The 19,871-nt window shown below is 48.3% G+C and overlaps 1 protein-coding gene across 1 annotated transcript in view; it reads right to left on the minus strand.

Moving 5' to 3' along the window:
• The window catches only part of lrba (LPS-responsive vesicle trafficking, beach and anchor containing), a gene marked incomplete at its 5' end in the record, with an annotated part of 387,967 nt that overhangs the window by 92,528 nt on the left and 275,568 nt on the right, over positions 1–19,871 (minus strand). Inside the window, one exon of the mRNA XM_084454694.1 lies at positions 3,568–3,735. Within this exon, the coding sequence (XP_084310820.1) occupies positions 3,568–3,735 (168 nt within the window). The remainder of the gene's footprint in view (positions 1–3,567; positions 3,736–19,871) is intronic.

A 19,871-nucleotide genomic window follows, 5' to 3' on the forward strand; every position in this document is an offset into this window, starting at 1 on the left:
TATCCCCCTTCATGTCTCCCTTCATGTCTCCCTTCATATCCCCCTATATCCCCTTCATGTCTCCCTTCATGTCCCCCTTCATTATCCCCCTATATCCCCTTCATGTCCCCCTTCATGTCTCCCTTCATGTCCCCCTTCATGTCCCCCTTCATGTCTCCCTTCATGTCCCCCTTCATGTCCCCCTTCATTATCCCCCTATATCCCCTTCATGTCCCCCTTCATGTCCCCCTATATCCCCTTCATGTCCCCCTTCATGTCCCCCTATATCCCCTTCATGTCCCCCTATATCCCCTTCATGTCCCCCTTCATAACCCCCTTCATGTCCCCTTTCATGTCCCCCTTCATGTCCCCTTTCATGTCTCCCTTCATAACCCCCTTCATATCCCCCTTCATGTCCCCCTTCATAACCCCCTTCATAACCCCCTTCATGTCCCCTTTCATGTCCCCCTTCATGTCCCCTTTCATGTCTCCCTTCATAACCCCCTTCATATCCCCCTTCATGTCCCCCTTCATTATCCCCCTTCATTATCCCCCTATATCCCCTTCATGTCTCCCTTCATGTCCCCCTTCATGTCTCCCTTCATGTCCCCCTTCATGTCTCCCTTCATATCCCCCTTCATATCCCCCTTCATGTCTCCCTTCATGTCCCCCTTCATGTCTCCCTTCATGTCCCCCTTCATGTCTCCCTTCATATCCCCCTTCATGTCCCCCTTCATTATCCCCCTATATCCCCTTCATGTCTCCCTTCATGTCCCCCTTCATTATCCCCCTATATCCCCTTCATGTCCCCCTTCATGTCTCCCTTCATGTCCCCCTTCATGTCCCCCTTCATGTCTCCCTTCATGTCCCCCTTCATGTCCCCCTTCATTATCCCCCTATATCCCCTTCATGTCCCCCTTCATGTCCCCCTATATCCCCTTCATGTCCCCCTTCATGTCCCCCTATATCCCCTTCATGTCCCCCTATATCCCCTTCATGTCCCCCTTCATAACCCCCTTCATGTCCCCTTTCATGTCCCCCTTCATATCCCCCTTCATGTCCCCCTTCATAACCCCCTTCATATCCCCCTTCATGTCCCCCTTCATTATCCCCCTTCATGTCTCCCTTCATGTCTCCCTTCATATCCCCCTTCATATCCCCCTTCATGTCTCCCTTCATATCCCCCTTCATATCCCCCTTCATGTCTCCCTTCATGTCCCCCTTCATGTCTCCCTTCATGTCTCCCTTCATGTCTCCCTTCATGTCCCCCTTCATGTCTCCCTTCATGTCCCCCTTCATGTCTCCCTTCATATCCCCCTTCATATCCCCCTATATCCCCTTCATGTCCCGCTTCATGTCTCCCTTCATGTCCCCTTTCATATCCCCCTATATCCCCTTCATGTCCCCCTTCATGTCCCCCTTCATGTCTCCCTTCATGTCCCCCTTCATGTCTCCCTTCATATCCCCCTTCATATCCCCCTATATCCCCTTCATGTCCCGCTTCATGTCTCCCTTCATGTCCCCTTTCATATCCCCCTATATCCCCTTCATGTCTCCCTTCATGTCCCCCTTCATGTCCCCCTTCATATCCCCCTTCATGTCTCCCTTCATGTCCCCCTTCATTATCCCCCTATATCCCCTTCATGTCTCCCTTCATTATCCCCCTATATCCCCTTCATGTCCCCCTTCATTATCCCCCTATATCCCCTTCATGTCCCCCTATATCCCCTTCATGTCTCCCTTCATGTCTCCCTTCATATCCCCTTCATGTCCCCCTTCATTATCCCCCTATATCCCCTTCATGTCTCCCTTCATGTCTCCCTTCATATCCCCCTTCATATCCCCCTTCATGTCCCCCTTCATGTCCCCCTTCATGTCCCCCTTCATGTCTCCCCTCATATCCCCTTCATATCCCCCTTCATGTCTCCCTTCATATCCCCCTTCATGTCTCCCCTCATATCCCCCTTCATGCACACGTGCTCCGCATGTCTCCTGGCCAGGGACGACGCTCACACACCCTCACACACACGCACGCTCCCTCACACACCCTCACGCACACACGGCGGTGGATTTATCGATCTCCTGGTCGTCGGAGCGTCTCAGCGGAAGTAGTGGGGTGTCAGGGATCCAATCTGCCGGCGTGGTCATTAACCAGGGGGATTGTGGGTAACGGGCTGCTGCCCCACATCAGCCTCTCATCCTGCTCATCAATCTGCATGCATGTGTGCATATGCGTGTGTGGGGGAGAGTGTGTGTGTGTGTGTGTTGAGGGCTGGTTTGAATGTGTGTGTGTGTACAGTTATTATATATGTGTCTGTGTGTGTGTGTATGCGTGTGTGTGTGCGCGTGCGTGTGTTTGTGTGTGTGTGTGTGCATGCATGAGCGTGTGTGTGTGTGCGACCTGTGTGTATGTGTGTGAGTGTGTGCGCGAGCGTGTATGTGTTGAGTGCGTGCACATGCGTGTGTTTGTATGTGTGTGTGTGTGTGTGTGTGTGTGTGTGTGTGTGCGAGCAAGCGCATGTGCGTGTGTGTGTGTGTGTGTGTGCGCGAGCAAGCGCATGTGCGTGTGTGTGTGTGTGTGTGTGCGAGCGTGCGCGTGTGTGTGGCAGGAGCACATCTGGCTGGGGGTGACCTGACTGAGGAGGTAAATCAGCTGCTCCAGTCAGCCAGCATGAAGGACAGGACACCCACCTACTGAGCGCGCTCAGTCCTCTCTTACAGCACCGCCTACTGATGTAGTGTTAAATCTGTCAGCTAGCGAGTTAGCTTCTATGTTGTTGTGCTGTTGCTATGAGGCGGCTAGCTAGCGAGTTAGCTTCTATGTTGTGCTGTTGCTGTGAGGCGGCTAGCTAGCAAGTTAGCTTCTATGTTGTTGTGCTGTTGCTATGAGGCGGCTAGCTAGCGAGTGTGTGCAGTGCTTCAAAGTGAGGAGATGAATTATGAACGAGAGCAGAGAGGTGTTAAAACAGCGCTCAACCACGGTGCTTTCTGCAGGGCTCACACAGACCAAGGCTGTTCTCAGCGCTACAATAGCACACAGCTACCTGTCAAATATAACACTGCCTATAGCATCCATAATCTCCAGCTCAAAGCATTATAGTGTATATTCTGAAATGTACTGCTGCTACTTGTAAGCAATTGGATTAAACATCCACTTAGGAGGACTAATGCCTTTGTGTGTAATATAGGATATGTTTATATTTATAATATCCTGGATTAGTTCACTGATGAGCATCATCATACAGTACAACAGCATGTGTGTGTGTGTGTGTGTGTGTGTGTGTGTGTGTGTGTGTGTGTGTGTGTGTAATTTTTTACAGCTCAAGCTGTCTACCGGCTGTACGATCAGGACAGAGTATGTGTATGAGTGTATGAATATGAGTGTGTGTACAGTATGTGTCTGAGTGTGAGAGTGTGTGTGTATGTGTGTGTGTGTGTGTGTGAGTATGTGTGTGTGTGTGTGTATGAGTGTGTGTGTGCGCGTGTGTGAGTATGTGTGTGTGCGTGTGTGAGTATGTGTGTGTGTGCATGAGTGTGTGTGTGAGTGTGTGTGAGTGTGTGTGTGTGTGCATGTGTGTGAGTCCTCACCTCGCGGAGCATGGGGTCGGAGATGGAGCTGAGGTTGACGGCGCCCTCGTAGGTCAGGTAATAGAACACGTTGAGGGAGCGCACGGCCTCGGGACCCTGCTGCTTGTACCCGAAGATCAGGTCGATCCACTGGTGCAGCTGGCAGGAAACAAACTCACTCTCCAGAGCCTGGGAACCAAAAGTGAGAGAAAGAGAGAGAGAGAGAGAGAGAGAGAGAGAGAGAGAGAGAGAGGGAGAGAGAGAGAGACAGAGAGAGAGACAGAGAGACAGAGAGAGAGAGAGAGAGAGACAGAGAGGGAGATACAGAGATAGAGGGAGAGAGAGAGAGAAAGAGAGAGACAGAGAGCGAGACAGAGAGAGGGAGGGAGAGAGAGAATGAATGAATGTCTTTTTATTTCTCATATGGATGATTAAATTGTATCAACTAAACAGACAAATAATGCTTCAATTTCCACCTCATCATCATCCATGATCGAAAAGGAGCAGGATGAAGAGAGAGAGAGAGAGAGACAGAGAGAGAGAGGGGGAGAGGACTGGTTATGGAGGCTTGGTCAAATTGGCGGTTTGAGGTTTCATTGTAAGGATGATGTCACATTCCTCCAAACAGCAGATTGTATAGTTGCATTTCAGCATGTTTCCTGTCCATCTGATAACATCCAGAAATAAAACAGAATGACTGTGAGCAGAGGATGCAGCATGTGGAACAGCAGCATCAGCAGAAAGCTCCACCAATCACATGGCTCATGCGTAAACATCAAACACTAGCAAACGGGAGTCCACCAGCCTAGCTGGTCTTTAGAGAGCAGGAGTCCACCAGCCTAGCTGATCTTTAGAGAGCAGGAGTCCACCAGCCTAGCTGGTCTTTAGAGAGCAGGAGTCCACCAGCCTAGCTGGTCTTTAGAGAGCAGGAGTCCACCAGCCTAGCTGGTCTTTAGAGAGCAGGAGTCCACCAGCCTAGCTGGTCTTTAGAGAGCAGGAGTCCACCAGCCTAGCTGGTCTTTAAAAAGCAGGAGTCCACCAGCCTAGCTGATCTTTAAAAAGCAGGAGTCCACCAGCCTAGCTGATCTTTAGGGAGCCATTTTAGATTTCCCTTCACTTCCTGCTGTTGCCGGGGGAGGATGGGGTCGCGTCGCTGTGATTCTGGAGATGTCTCGCCGTCATCATAGCGCCGAAGTACAAGCTGTTTTGTCTCCTCATTAGTCGCCAAAGGAGGGAAGAAAAAAAACATTTATGGTTTCTCATAAAAACAGCAGTTGTGTTAATTTGCCGCAAAGCTGTCGGCGCACAAAGGCTTCTAAGCGCGTTCAAATTAGAATGAGGAGGCCTTGATTGTCATTGCTGCCTGGTGTCACATTAATTCGCGACAAAACATTAAGCCGCGCCGCACTTAAACGACCATTTATATCATTTAAATGTTTACGGCCGGGGAGCTTCCATCAGTCACTCTGACAGCTCACTCCCCCTTTCATTCTCTTAATTACAAGTCCTCAATCAGGGAACCAGGAACAGAGCGCTGGGGGGGACCTGGAAAACACGCCTGGAATCTGACGGCCAATGACATTTTCCCTTGACAGTCAGGGCCTCTGACGGGGAACTGAGGGAGAAAGCTCTTGTATAATGAGTTTATGAGATGTAGAAGAATATCAATAAAGAGGTTGAAGGTTCCAGAGAAAAGCCCCAGAACAAGGCAGCGTTGAAAGGTCCTGGGTTTTAATGTGGGAAAAAGGAAGAATGCTATTAAAATGGCCACCGCGCACATTAGTCACACTGTAGGTGTGTGGAACTAATTGTTCCGAGGGTTCCTGAATGGTATTTTGTAAAAATGTTCCACTTAGATGCCCGTAGACCCACAGATATGCTGACATTAGAGATACATTCATTCTGCTCCCCCTTTCACTTCAAAGCACTTGCCGATTTGTATGTTAAAAATGAACTATGAGGGAATAATGTGAAAACGTGTAAAGGGGGAACTGTTAGGACTAAGAGAAAGAACGGCCCTGGAGGCCTGAGGAGAACTGAGGAGGGAGGAGGTGTGAGGAGGCCTGAGGAGGCCTGAGGAGGAGGCCTGAGGAGGCCTGAGGAGGAGAACTGAGGAGGCCTGAGGAGAAGAACTGAAGAGGCCTGAGGAGAACTGAGGAGGCCTGAGGAAGCCTGAGGAGAACTGAGGAGGCCTGAGGAGAACTGAGGAGGGAGGAGGCGGCCTGAGGAGGGAGGAGGAGGTAGGAGGCCTGAGGAGGGAGCCTCCGCCCTGAGCCTTGTCATTACGGTCAGACTCTCACTCACACGTCTGACTGATCCCTTTTATTAGGGCTACATATCTATTATAATCCAGGGCAAGCCTCTTTATTCCTGTCTTTAATGGCAGCTCTGTGTGTGTGTGTGTGTGTGTGTGTGTGTGTGTGTCAGATCAGTTCATTATGCGCCAGGGCGGTCTCTGGTGGGCCCTGCTCCCCTGGTCTAAACTAATGCTGGTGTGATGGGTGTTTAATGACGCCGGTCTGCTGTCCATCAGGCCAGCGAACAAAGAGCAGTCGTGTGCTCGCAGCTCCCCACCGGAGACCCGCCTTTATGCTAATCAGCATCCAGCATGAGGGCTAGTGTGTGTGTGTGTGTGTGTGTGTGTAAGAGAGAAAGAAAGATAGTGTACTTGTGTTGGTTCCCGTAGATGATGATGAGAAAAAGAGTCTGCTAGAAGAATGAAGCAGTGAGCGCTAACGTTACCGTTAGAAGAATAAACAGCCAGAAACAGACTCAAATAGAAGAATTAAAGAAGAACTAGAGTGTGAAGAACTAGAGTGTGAAGAACTAGAGTGTGCACTGGTGGAGTTTCTCAGCGGAAAAGACGTTTTCACCATTGTTCTGACTGGATTTGGCAAAAGATTGATCAATGTTTTGTTACACTGATTGGCTGAAGGAGTCAAGGCAGGTACTCCCGCCACTCACATCGTTCTGGGCGGCTGGAAGTCCAGACTCTATCAGGAAAACGTTTTGGTTTGTGTCTGGCTTCCAGGCTATCAAAGACCCTCCGCCTGAGAGGTCAGACCAACGCTGTCACAAACACCACGGCCTGGCCAAGCACCAGAGAGGACTGGTCCAGAACCAGCAGGGCTCTGTCTGGTCCACACATCTGTCTGATACTGTCATGTTTGCAAAGACTCTACCTTACTCTTCTTCACCAGAACATATTGGGGGAAAACGACAATGATTACTCCAGAACACAGAACACATTTTACATTATAGTACATCGGAAATGTGTTACTTAAAGGATTTCATCATCTCCTCAAACTGAACATCTAGCCACACCGGGCAACAGATGGACGCTACAGAGATACCAGCCTCCTGAAGAGAACAGATGGATGCTTTGGAGATACCAGCCTCATGAAGAGAACAGATGGATGCTATGGAGATACCAGCCTCCTGAAGAGGGACCTCGTGCCTCTTAAAAAGGGACACTATGCGGGAAGCACACAGTGTTATTGATTGGCCAATTAGTAGCCTGTTTGTGTGTCATCCCTGCTCCAGAGGGAACCTTGGGATAATTAATGAATAATTTAGTGTTCCTGTATGTCAATGTTTAGTGGGAGGCAGAAGTCACAGGAATCCTGTTTCAGGACTGGATTCATTCTGATCCAAGTTCATACTAGAAACATTGGAGATTATTTTGTTGTACACAGTGGGTATATTTGCCTACTTATTTAAGCATTGCTACTGTACACTGTTTGAAAGAACATGCAGTTCACCCTGGCATTGTAGTTGGGTGTTCCAGGGGAGTGTCTCTGTCCTTAAGTCAGTGTGTTCCTCAGTCTTTCAAAAGGAGCACTTTCCACAGCAGTGATGTAAAACACACACACACACACACACACACACACACACACACACACACACACAGACAACAGCGATGTAAAACACAACATGCTTTTTAAAGGTCTCCCAGCACCCACTCCCCCTTTATATGCCAGTTGAGACGTGTCAGCAGACGGAGTGTGTTGGGACGTGATGGCTGGCCAGCCGCGGCGCGGGCGTGACTGTCTGGTTCCCCCGCAGCCTTAACGAGGTGTGGCCCCTTCCTCTGCATGCACTCAAAAACCCTTTTAAGGACTTAAGGAAACCTGTCTGTAAGGATGTTAAAATGTCACTTAACAAATCAATCCGCTCATTTGCATGCCAATGCTGACACGTGTGTGTGTATGTATTTGTGTATCTTTTGTCTGTGTATATGTGGTACTGTGTTGGTGTGTGTGGTTGTGGGTTTGAGTGAATGTCTTGTGCAGGTGTGTGGATACGGGTGTGTAGTGGAACACATGTTGTGGGTTGGAGAGAGAGACAGGCTGTCTGCTGGGTAGTGATTGGACAGATTAGGTCAGACAGGCGTCACCCTATGTACTGCACTGGAAACAAACACACTAGTCACAACACAACCAGGAGTCTCAATATAGGAAACATACTGTACAAATGTAGGAGCCCAATGAAAAATAATTACTTCCAAAATACTTCTAAACTGTTTCATGACTAATCCCTGCTCTGCTCTGTCTGAGGTTGGACAGCATGACCTGGGCGTGTCCCCCCATTACAGGCTCCCAGTATCCCTGGGCCAATCAGATCAGCTGGTTTTACTCCAGTGTCCCTGGGCCAATCAGATCAGCTGGTTTTACTTCAGTATCCCTGGAACAATCAGATCAGCTGGTTTTACTCCAGTACCCCTGGGCCAATCAGATTAGCTGGTTTTACTCCAGTATCCCCGGGCCAATCAGATCAGCTGGTTTAACTACAGTACCCCTGGGCCAATCAGATCAGATGGTTTTACTCCAGTATCTCTGGGCCAATCAGATCAGATGGTTTTACTCCAGTACCCCTGGGCCAATCAGATCAGCTGGTTTTACTCCAGTATCCCTGGGCCAATCAGATCAGCTGCTTTTATTCCAGTATCCCTGGGCCAATCAGATCAGCTGGTTTTACTCCAGTATCCCTGGGCCAATCAGATCAGCTGTCAGTTCAGCTCCCAGAGACCCCTTACCAACGTGTCATATTTCTACTCTTGCTCTATCTCCATCCCCCCCCCCCCTCTCTCCATCTCTCTCTCTCTCTCTCAGCCTCCCTCTCTTCCCTGGTCTGTCATCAGGGGTTGTCTTTCCGTGTGTTTGACAAGCGCTCTGATTAAAGCCTCTATTAGCTTTCCATAGAGCCAGTACCAGCAGGACAACCCCAGAGAGAGAGAGAGAGAGTATGAGAGAGAGATAGGGGGAGGGAGAGAGAGAGCGCATGAGTGACAGTATGAGAGAGAAAGAGCATGAGACAGTGTGAGAGAGTGAGAGAGAGAGGGGGGGGTAGAGAGAGTGTAAGGGCCCCGGCGTGGAGGAGGAGGGAGGGGAAAGCAGAGGATGAGGTAAGGAAGGAGAAGAGGAGGAGGGAGGAGAAAGCAGGGGATGAGGTAGAGGAGGAGGGAGGAGAAAGCAGGGGATGAGGTAAGGAAGGAGAAGAGGAGGAGGGAGGAGAAAGCAGGGGATGAGGTAAGGAAGGAGAGCCCCAGGAGCAGCCATGGAGCTGACATCCTGTTGTAGTCACAGACGCAGGGCCTGGCCTGGGCGAAAGACACTGGAACTGACTGGGATCTCCAGCTTGCTCTCTCTCTCTCTCTCTTTCTCTCCCTCTCTCTCTCACCCCCTCTCTCTCTCTCTCTCTCTCACCCTCTCTCTCTCCCTCTCTTTCTCTCTCTCTCCCTTTCTCTCTCAGCCTCTCTCTCTCTCTCTCTCTTTCTTTTTTCTCTCTCTCTCCCAACCAGTCAGGTCATAACAGAGAGGTCTGGGTCAGAGGGGCTGGCTAAGTGGAACCTGACACTGGGGCTTACACACACACACACACACACACACACGCGCACGCACGCACGCACACACACACACACACGCACACATGCACCACATCACACACACGCACAAACACATATATACACACGCACAAACACACACACACACACACGCACGCACACACGCACGCACACATACACCACATCACACACACGCACAAACACATATATACACATGCACAAACACACACACACACATACACTATACACACATTCTCATGCATAATGTGCATACATTCTCCCGCCCAAACACACACACACACACACACACACACACACACACACACACACACACACACACTATAATTTACACACACACACACACACACACAGACTGCATAGTGAAAATCCTGTCACTGGGTGACATGAAGCAGAATGAGGCGCGATTGGGCAAATATCTCCCCAAAATAAACATGTCGGGGTGGATTTGGTCAGTCTGAGAGCTGGCGCACTGTAGCGCTGTAAGCAGAGACTAAGTGGCATGATTCATGGTATAGACAGAGAGCTGGGAGGGTTGAACTTCTGATTCAATCAAACTGTAAAATAAGGCTGTCTTTCACATGCCCCCCACCCCCGTAACCCCCTCTCCACAGCCCAACGCCCCCCGCCCCCGTAACCCTCCCTCCACAGCCCCCACTAACAGTGCTGCTCACACCAACTCAGTTTGAAGGCCTGTCTCACAAAATCACAAACTCCGGCTCAAAACATGTCACCCTAACAAAGGGCTGTGGCGGCGCAGCGATGTGTGTGTAAACGCTCTGTTACGGGAAATCACGTAAACACTCCTGAACGGAGGGATTTCCTGTAACATCCTGGTGTTGGTTTGGCGCGGTCAAGGCCGAGCTGCGGTCCGCGCCAGTGAAAGGTGGTCACGTACGAAAGCACCGCATCCAAACTCCCGTCCATCTGCTGGGGGGGGAAGAGGACCACCGGAGAGACCAATCATCCCCAACACCCTCCCACGCAGAACAACTATCCTGTCTGTTTGACTGCAGCCCAGGCTAACTAGCTAGCACATTCATCACAGCCACCGTTAGCTAACTAGCTAGCACATTCATCCAGCCACCGTTAGCTAACTAGCTAGCACAGTCATCACAGCCACCGTTAGCTAACTAGCTAGCACATTCATCCAGCCACCGTTAGCTAACTAGCTAGCACATTCATCACAGCCACCATTAGCTAACTAGCTAGCACATTCATCACAGCCACCGTTAGCTTCATCCACCATGGCGTCAGATGAATGGAAGGCCAGCCAAACGCCCGGGGTTGATGTGGACGTGGGCGTGGAGCTGCTGAGAATGACTGGGTGGATCAGATAACTGCATGGTAGATTGGAGTACACCCCTTCCTCTCTCTCTCTCTCCTTCTCTCTGTCTCTCTCCTCTCTCTCCTTCTCTCTCTCTGCTTCTCTCTCTCCTTCTCTCTCTCTGCTTCTCTCTCTCTGCTTCTCTCTCTCTCTCCAGTTCCCTCTCAGCAGTGGGGGTGATGAGGACAGATGGGTTCTGTTATTAGTCTGTAGTCTAAGCCTTGGTATTTCTGTTGAAGAGTTATTAACGTTCTCCTTAACACAACTCCAGTTATTAACGTTCTCCTTAACACAACTCCAGTTATTAACGTTCTCCTTAACACAGCTCCAATTATTAACGTTCTCCTTAACACAGTTCCAGTTATTTTGACCAAAACGGTGGTAGAGCAATTATCAACTTTCTCGAAAATGCTAGCTTTGTCAACGTTTTGATCTGAATCATTGTATATGATCACAAGTAACCCTAAAACAGGGCTAAACATGCATTTTCCCTTTACTATTCCTTAAAGTCTGACCCCGCCCCCCTCTCCTGTGGCGTGCCTCAGGGCTCTGTCTTAGCCCCAGTCCTATTTGCCCTCTACATGCTCCCTCTTGGTCTGCTAATCAGCAAATTCAAGGGCATCTCCTATCACTGTTATGCAGACGATATCCACTGTTTTTCTCTTTCAAACCAGATAAGATTGAAAATCTCAGTGTACTGCATGAGTGTCTAGCTGCCATTAAGGAGTGGACAGCGAGCAACTACCTTCAATTGAATGAAAAGACCGAAGTCCTGATTTTGGCATCAGACAGTGTTGCCACTAGGGTGGCAGATCACATGGGGTCCCTCAGTGGAAATGTGCACCTCAACCTGAGGAACCTTGGTGTTACTTTTGATCAGTCTATGCATCTAGACAAACATGTTAAGTCGTTAACTCGCACCTGCTTTTTCCATCTGAGGAATATCTCAAAACTTCGGTCAATGGTTGCTCATGGTGAGCTGGACATGTCTGTCCATGCTTTTATATCCTCCAGGTTGGACTATTGTAACTCCTTGTTCACCTGCCTAAACAAAGCATCTGTGGACCAGTTGCAACTAGCCTAGCCTCCCTGCACTGGCTCCCTGTGCACCTCAGGATCCACAAGGTCCTGGTGTTCACCTACAGAGCCCTCCATGGACAAGCCCCCGCCTAAATCTGCGACCTCATCCACCCCTACTCCTCCAGCCGGTCCCTGAGGTCGTCCGACCAAGGGTTCCTGGTGGTGCCTCGGACCAGGCTAAAGACTAAGGGTGACCGAGCCTTTGGGACTATGGCCCCTAGGCTCTGGAATGCTCTACCCCAGGACCTGAGAGCCTCAACTTCTGAGAACTCTTTTAAAAAAAACTCTTGAAGACCCGCCTGTTCAGACAGGCCTTTGGTGATCTGTAGCCCAACTATTGACCCCCCCCCCACTCCCCCCACCCACCGAGTTTTGTGCAGATTGGTCAAAATTGCTAGGAGGAGATACATTTTAAGTGTTTTTCACAAAATCCAAAATGGCGGGATATCCAATATGGCGGAAAATGATGTCATAGGGTGCGTTGAACTCATGGTTCTAGGTATGTACGGTATGGTCTACATATGTAAGGTATGGTTCTAGGTATGTACGGTATGGTTCTAGGTATGTACGGTATGGTTCTAGGTATGTACTGTATGGTTCTAGGTATGTACGATATGGTTCTAGGTTTGTACGGTATTGTTCTAGGTATGTACGGTATGGTTCTAGGTATATAATGTATGGTTCTAGGTATGTACTGTATGGTTCTAGGTACGTACTGTATGGTTCTAGGTATGTACGGTATGGTGTACGTATATACTGTATGGTTCTAGGTAGTACTGTATGGTTCTAGGTATGTACTGTATGGTTCTAGGTATGTACGGTATGGTTCTAGGTATGTACGGTATTGTTCTATGTACCTGCGGAGCCAAAGCCCCCCAGCGTTGAAGGGGAAGCTAGTGAAGGGGATGCAGCGCAGACGAGATGAGAGCATCATGAGAGAGGAGCTGGACATCCAGGATTGATGTCCGTCGGGGGGGGCAGATACTGGGGGTCATTGAGCCCCGAGATGGATGCCCTAAACTTGTCGTCCTTGTCAAACCTGGGTGTAGATTAGGTGTGTGTGTCTGTGTGTGTGTATGTGTGTGTGTGTGTGTGTGTGTGTGTGTGTGTGTGTGTGTGTGTGGTATATTCACTCCTGGCTCTATTCACACTTGAGTGGACACCTTGGCCCGGGCCAGCCAGAGGTGAAGACGTCACCTGTCCCTTTAACACCCAGAGAGAGAGAAAGAGAGGGAGGAGAGAGAGAAGGAGAAAGAGAGAAGGAGAGGGAGAGAGAGAGGAGATAGGGATGGAGCAGGGGTAGAGTACGGAAGAGAAGTGAGGCAGACCGAGAAGCATGTTTGAAAAGCTGCATACATGTATAAACCTCAGGTCAGGCCTTGGGAGAGCGATGGACAGAGAGAGAGAGAGAGAGAGAGAGAAGAGCTTTAGTGAGTGAGCATGTCAGCTGCAGTAGATCACGACATTTCTCAGGCTCCCTCCATGACATCACTGGAGGGGGGCGAAGTGGAGGGGGGGTTCGGGTCGTAAAACACGGAGCACGCAGTAAACATGTCTGCCCTCACGCATGACAATACCCCTTCAGTGAGCGCCAGCTGACATTGACCAGACACCCGACCCCCCCCCCCGTGCCTTCACCGGAGCTGGGGGATAGATTAGCACTAGGCTATGCTAAGCTAGGGTACGTTAACATAGGCTCTGCATACAAGAATGATGCTAAGCTAGGCTAGGCTAAGCTAGGCTAAACTATCTCTGTGTTTTCTCTCTCACACTCACTCACTCACAGGAGCTGAGTCTGCAGTTAGCGGTAGCGGTTTACCTCAGCTCTAACAGTCCCTGTGGGGGTCCTGAGAGCGAGGGGGGAAAAAGCATTACTGGCGTCCCAGCTGGTGCCAGATCAGAGAGAGTTGTGGGGATGAGAGGCAAATGTAAACACTGGTGACCTTTGACCCTGGGTGGCTGGTGGTCTTACCAGGGGAGCCGGGACGCATGGTTGTATGGCGCGTGGGAAAAAAGGCTGGATCCCCCCTCTCCCTTCCTCTCTCCCTCCCTCCCTCCATCTCTCGATGTCACTTCACACAGCCTTATGACAGGTCTGAGGGGAGCGTTGTAAATCTCCGAAGAGGGAGGTTCGCTCCAGGTGTCCTCAGACATGGCCGTCGTGCGAGAGCGAAAGCGACACGGCGTCATAAGAGATATGGAAAAAAAAAAAGGCGAAATAGGCAGCCTGGAGCGTCCAGAGGAACGTGGGATAATGGGCTCAGGAGCGTCTGAGACGGCGGCGCGCTGACACGCTCTGGGCTGAGTGGCGAGGGCTGTCAGCGCGTTGAGCTGACACACTTCAGCACGGCTCCCTTCACTGAGAGCACAGAGAGGGAGGCTTCTGGGGGGGCAGGTCTGAGGGGGCAGGTCTGGGGGGGGGAGGTCTAGGGGGGCGGTCTAGGGGGGGGCAGGTCTAGGGGAGGCAGGTCTGGGGGGGCAGATCTGGGGGGGGGGGGTCTAGGGGGGCGGTCTAGGGGGGGCAGGTCTAGGGTGTGCAGGTCTAGGGAGGCAGGTCTGGGGGGGCAGGTCTGGGGGGGGGAGGTCTAGGGGGGCAGTCTAGGGGGGTGGTCTAGTGGGGGCAGGTCTGGGGGGGGGGGGGCTGACCTGTGCTCAGTGCCGTCCGCTCATGTTTACGCTCAGCCATGGGGGGGCGGGGCCACTCAGCCCTGACTAGTTAGGTCACCGACAACAGCTGTGGAGTGGAAGTGCAAGACTCCCACCATCACCCGACACACACACTGCTACAGGTACTTCTCACACACACACACACACACACACACACACACACACACACACACACGAACACACACACAGGGGTTAGCTACGATACGATATGATATAACTTTATTATCAGCAATGCTGAAATTGGTCTTGCGACTACTACAGGTACTTCACAGGGAAGACAAGACAGCAAGCTCTCTAGAAGTGACCGCAGGTCAAGGCTCCTGTGACAGGTGTTCAGCTTGTCTGAGGACTGGGTGACAGTTACAGAGAAGCTTTTCTCTGATGGAGGCCTGTGTTCAACGCTCTGTCTCAGATTCTGCTTGTGTTCAATCACTCAACTGGTTTTCTCACTGAGATTTCTCTCTCTGTCTCTTTTTCTTTCCCTCTCGTTCTCTCTTTCTCTCTCTCTTTCTCTCTCTGTCTCTCTTTCTCTCGTTCTATCTCTCTCTTTTTTTTTCTTTCTCTCTCTCCCTGTGTGTGTGTGTGTGTGTGTGGGAGGAACCAAAGACAAGTAAAAAGGTCAAAATGACTCCTAACCCTGACCTCTGTCCAACTCCCATCTTCAGTGACCACAGACAGGCATCTAGAGAATCTCTCAATTTTATAATCATCCTATTAAATGATAATGTCATAATAAAAAGTATATAATACAAATTAAAAGTCGGATCTTAACAATACATTATTTCTAATCATTACCAATACAGACATTCAAAGGTGTTCTGTTCTGCTCTGGTTATGCACATCCATATACAGCACGTACATAACCCACACCAACTTCATTATATACTTAAAGAAAGGGTACTAAGTGGGACTTCCGGTGACGTCGCCCACCTGAATGGCAGCATAGTCTACTAGCTCCTCCGATAAATAGTTATTTTGCCAGGAGCGTAAAACAGGCAAAACACCGCAGCAGGGCCTGCAATCGAAGAAAACAGCGAGAGCTCTCCCGTTCGAATGCAAGCTAGCGAAGCACACGTTAGCCTTCACCGCCACGAGGCTAACACTACAGCCTTGGCGACAGTTCTGGAGGAGATTCAGGACTTTCGCAGAGACACAAAACAACAATTAGATGACATACAGTCTGAACTCACCACAGTAAATCGCAGATGCAGAAACGCGAATTGGGACGGTTGAGGATCGAGTTCGAGTCAAATCAAATCGAGTCAAAATGTGGAACAGGTGTTGGCTGACATGATAAAAGTGATGACGCAGCAAGAAAGTAAGCTACTCGACCAAGAAGGGCGATCTAGAAGGGAGAATCTGAGAATGTATAATGTCCCTGAAGGAATGGAGGGGTCGTCTATGGTGGAATTTGTGGACAAGCTACTTGGAGACACGCTGGAGATCCCCCAATCTGTAGCACTTGACATCGAGAGAGCATATCGAGCACTCGCCCCGGCAGCCTCGGGAAGAGGGGTAGACAAGCCGCAGTCAATCATCATTAAATTTCTCCGCTACAAAACTAAGGAAGAAATTCTTCGCAAGGCCTGGGAAAAGAACAAGGTGATGCTGAATGACACAAATATATTTTGACCAGGATTACCCCCCAGCAGTCCTGCAGAAACATAAGGAGTACAACGAAGCCAAAGGAGTGCTACGGCAGAGGGCGATCCGCTTCTAGACCCTGTACCCTGCTAAACTGTTCTACGAGGATGGGCCGCGGGTATACAAGACAGCGAAGGAGGCGACTACAGACATGAAAACCAGGGGGCTGCCTGTCAACGTCGTCACGCCGAAGGAAAGCCTGGCTGAACAGCTGTCCTGGTCTGCGTGGGAAATGGTCGGAAGGTCGCGCCAACGGGAGACGGAGGAGAACCGAACCGCGAGTGCCAGGGATAGACAGAGCGTTTAGACGTCAGCCCTCGTCCCTCACAGAGGGGAGATATCCTGATTAGGCAGCTGTGGACGGTGAACTGAAATAGAGCTTGACTAGCGTTTTCTCCGAGATATGCTAATGCAGATTTCCATCTGCCCTGCCTTAATTATTATTCTACATTCCTTATGTCTTATAGAAACAAATATATAAATAGGAGGAAAGTTCAGGTGTAGGCTAATTGAGAGAGACGGTTTCTTATGCCGTAGTGGGGCCCCCCCCTGTTCACAGTTAGGAGAGGCTTTCCCCCACAGCTAGACGTTTTTTCTAGCATAGCACAGGGTCGTCAAATAGAGACCCCAGCCTTGGAAGCATGTCTGTTATGCATACTTTTTCGTTTTTGCTTTTTTGCTGCTTGTTCTATGTTCCTGTTTATTTCTACATGCCAAGGGAGTAGATCAAATAAGTACTATTTTGCCAATGACAAGGTTACACCGACTGATAATCGTACATGACCAATGACAAGGTAAAGTGTATTTCGTTTAACGTTAATGGGCTGCTGAACCCTGTTAAACGGAGTAGAGTTTTGTCTGAGATGAAGAAGGAACGAGCTCACATTGTATACCTACAGGAAACCCATTTAAATGATAGCGAGCATGGGAAGTTAAAGAGAATGGGGTTCACACATTTATTTTTCAGTTCGTATAAATCTGGACCTAGGAGAGGGGTTGCTATTCTTATTTCTAGCAGGCTAAATTTTGAAAAGACTTTTGAGTTAGGGGATGAGGAGGGAAGATTTATTTTAGTAAGGGGGAATATAGATGGGAAACCAGTTACTCTTTTGAATGTCTATGCACCCCCAGGAAGTGATTTTGGTTTCTTCCAGAAAATCTGCAACATCGTGGTGATAGAAACGAAAGGTTTCCTGGTTTGTGGAGGAGAGTTAAACATACACCTGCATGCAAAGTTGGACTCCACTAGCAGAAAGCCCCAGGGGGCAAAGTCCATCCACAAGAAAGTTAACATGCAAGGAGGTCGGTCTTATTGACAAATGGAGGGACTACCCCAATAGAAGAGATTATACCCACTATTCTGCACCTCACTCTCTATACACGAGAAAAGATTGTTTTATAACATTCTGTAAAGAGAGGGACAGTTGGATACCTGTGGGATTGGGACAATAGATTTAAGTGATCACGCACCTATAGATCTAACCGTTGATTTTAACCTGCAACAAAAGAATACCACTTAGAAACTGAATGTGAATCTGCTAAATGATCCTTCTTTTAAGGAACAAATTAGAAGAGAAATTGAACTTTACTTAGAATTGAATGATAACAGAGAGGTTTCACCCCCCAGTCTATGGGATACTCTGAAGGCTGTCCTACGAGGGAAAATCAGAGCTATAGCATCATATGAGAAAAAAAATGAGGGATAAGACACATAAGTCTAATTTGGCACAGGATACACCAAAGGAAATTAGGGAAATTAGAAGTAAGATTAATAAATTGACCACGCAGGAAATCAGGAAAAAACGAATATATTTAAAACAGGGATATTATGAGGGTGGATCTAAATCGATGAAAATACTGGCCTGGAAATTAAAGAAAAAGATACAATACACAGCATTAGGGACCCGAAAACAAAAACTATAAAAAATAAATTAAGTGACATCCAAAAAGTTTTTGAAATGTATAAAAAACTTTATATACTAAAGTCGCAGGAGGTGACGTGCCCCAAATTGATTCCTATCTGAATTTCCTAGAGCTGCCTGCTTTAGATGGAGGACAGAATAAATTGATGACTATGGATATAGCTGAGGATGAATTGGGAAGTCTTTAAGTCACCGGGGTCGGATGGCTATACGGCAGAGTGGTATAAGGAATTCAGAAACAAATTAATACCTATTTTACTCCCCACTTTAAATTGGGCCTTAAAACAAGCACAGACCCCGTCCAGCTGGAAGGAGGCGATCATCTCAGCTATACCTAGGCAAAGATAAAATGGAGTGTGGATTATTTAGGCCAATATCTGTTCTTAACATAGACTACAAATTATACAGTTCCATTTTGGCTCGACGATTGGAAAAGTTCCTACCTATACTGATAGATAATGACCAGACAGGTTTCATACACCAATGCCAAACCCAAGAATACGAAGGACATTGCACATTGTGGATTATATACAAAGAAATAGAGTTGAGGCAATAGTGATAAGTGTCGACACTGAGAAGGCATTTGATTCGGTTAATTGGTCTTTTTTCTATAGAGTATTGCATAAATTGGGCTTAGATGAGATGATTATTAAGTCTATACAAGCACTATACGACAGCCCTTCTGCCAAGGTTAAAGTCAACGGTTATTTATCGAATAGCTTTACCATGGAAAGGGGATTGAGACAGGGCTGCGCTCTGTCACCTCCAATATTTGTGTTATATTTGGAACCATTAGCGCAACACATTAGAAAGAATGTAGACATTAAAGGAATTACCATTAGGGAGACGAAGCACAAACTGGCCTGCTACACGGATGATATACTAGCCTACGTAGGACACCCAAGACGTTATTAACCTAAATTGATGCAGTCATTTGAACAATTTGGCCAATTATCAGGATACAAACTTAACATAGCGAACACACAGCTACTTTCATATAACTATAGCCCCTCTGAGGAAATTAAGATTAGATAGCCCCTGGCTTGGCAAACAGAATCTATTAAATATTTAGTTATCAATATACCAAGGGATCTAACAACCCTCTCAGAGTACAATTACTTACCCATACATACTGTAGGAAAATTAAGGAGGATTTGACCAGTTGGAATTTGATTCCTTTTTTCACTTTCAGTTCGAGAATCGATTCCATTAAAATTAATATACTACCTAGAATGCTGTATTTATTCCAGACCCTCCCAATAGAGATTGATCAAGTTCAATTCAACGAATGGGACAAAATGCTTTCTAGATATATCTGGCAAGGTAAGAGGCCTAGAGTCTTAAAACACTACAATTCGCTAAAGATGAAGGAGGATGGGGCCTACCTTCCCTCAGGGATGATTATTTTGCTGCTCAGTTAAGAGCTATGATATGCTGGTGTGATTCATCATATACTGCCCAATGGAAGACTGTTGAGGAGAAGATAACCCCCATTCCCATTCAGGCCATCCTAGCTGATAATAATCTACAACAATATATTGAAACCATTGATAACCCATGGGTGAAACTGACTCTAAAAATATGGAATACTGTTTTAAAAGAACATAAACTGGAGAGAGAGATTGTGGTTATAAAGTGGTTCGCTTATGACTCTGATTTCATGCCTAATAGATTGGATAACAGGTTCAGGATATGGATGGCTAAGGGAATAACAGCATTATGTAAGGTGATTAAAGACAGAACATTGTCTAGTTTTGATTCGTAGGCTTAAAGAGAAATACCAGTTAGAAAGACACGATTTTTTCCATTACCTGCAGATGAGACA

The sequence above is a fragment of the Borostomias antarcticus genome (genome assembly GCF_949987555.1).
Source record: "Borostomias antarcticus genome assembly, chromosome: 20".
In the NCBI taxonomy this organism is placed as follows: Eukaryota; Metazoa; Chordata; class Actinopteri; order Stomiiformes; family Stomiidae; genus Borostomias; species Borostomias antarcticus.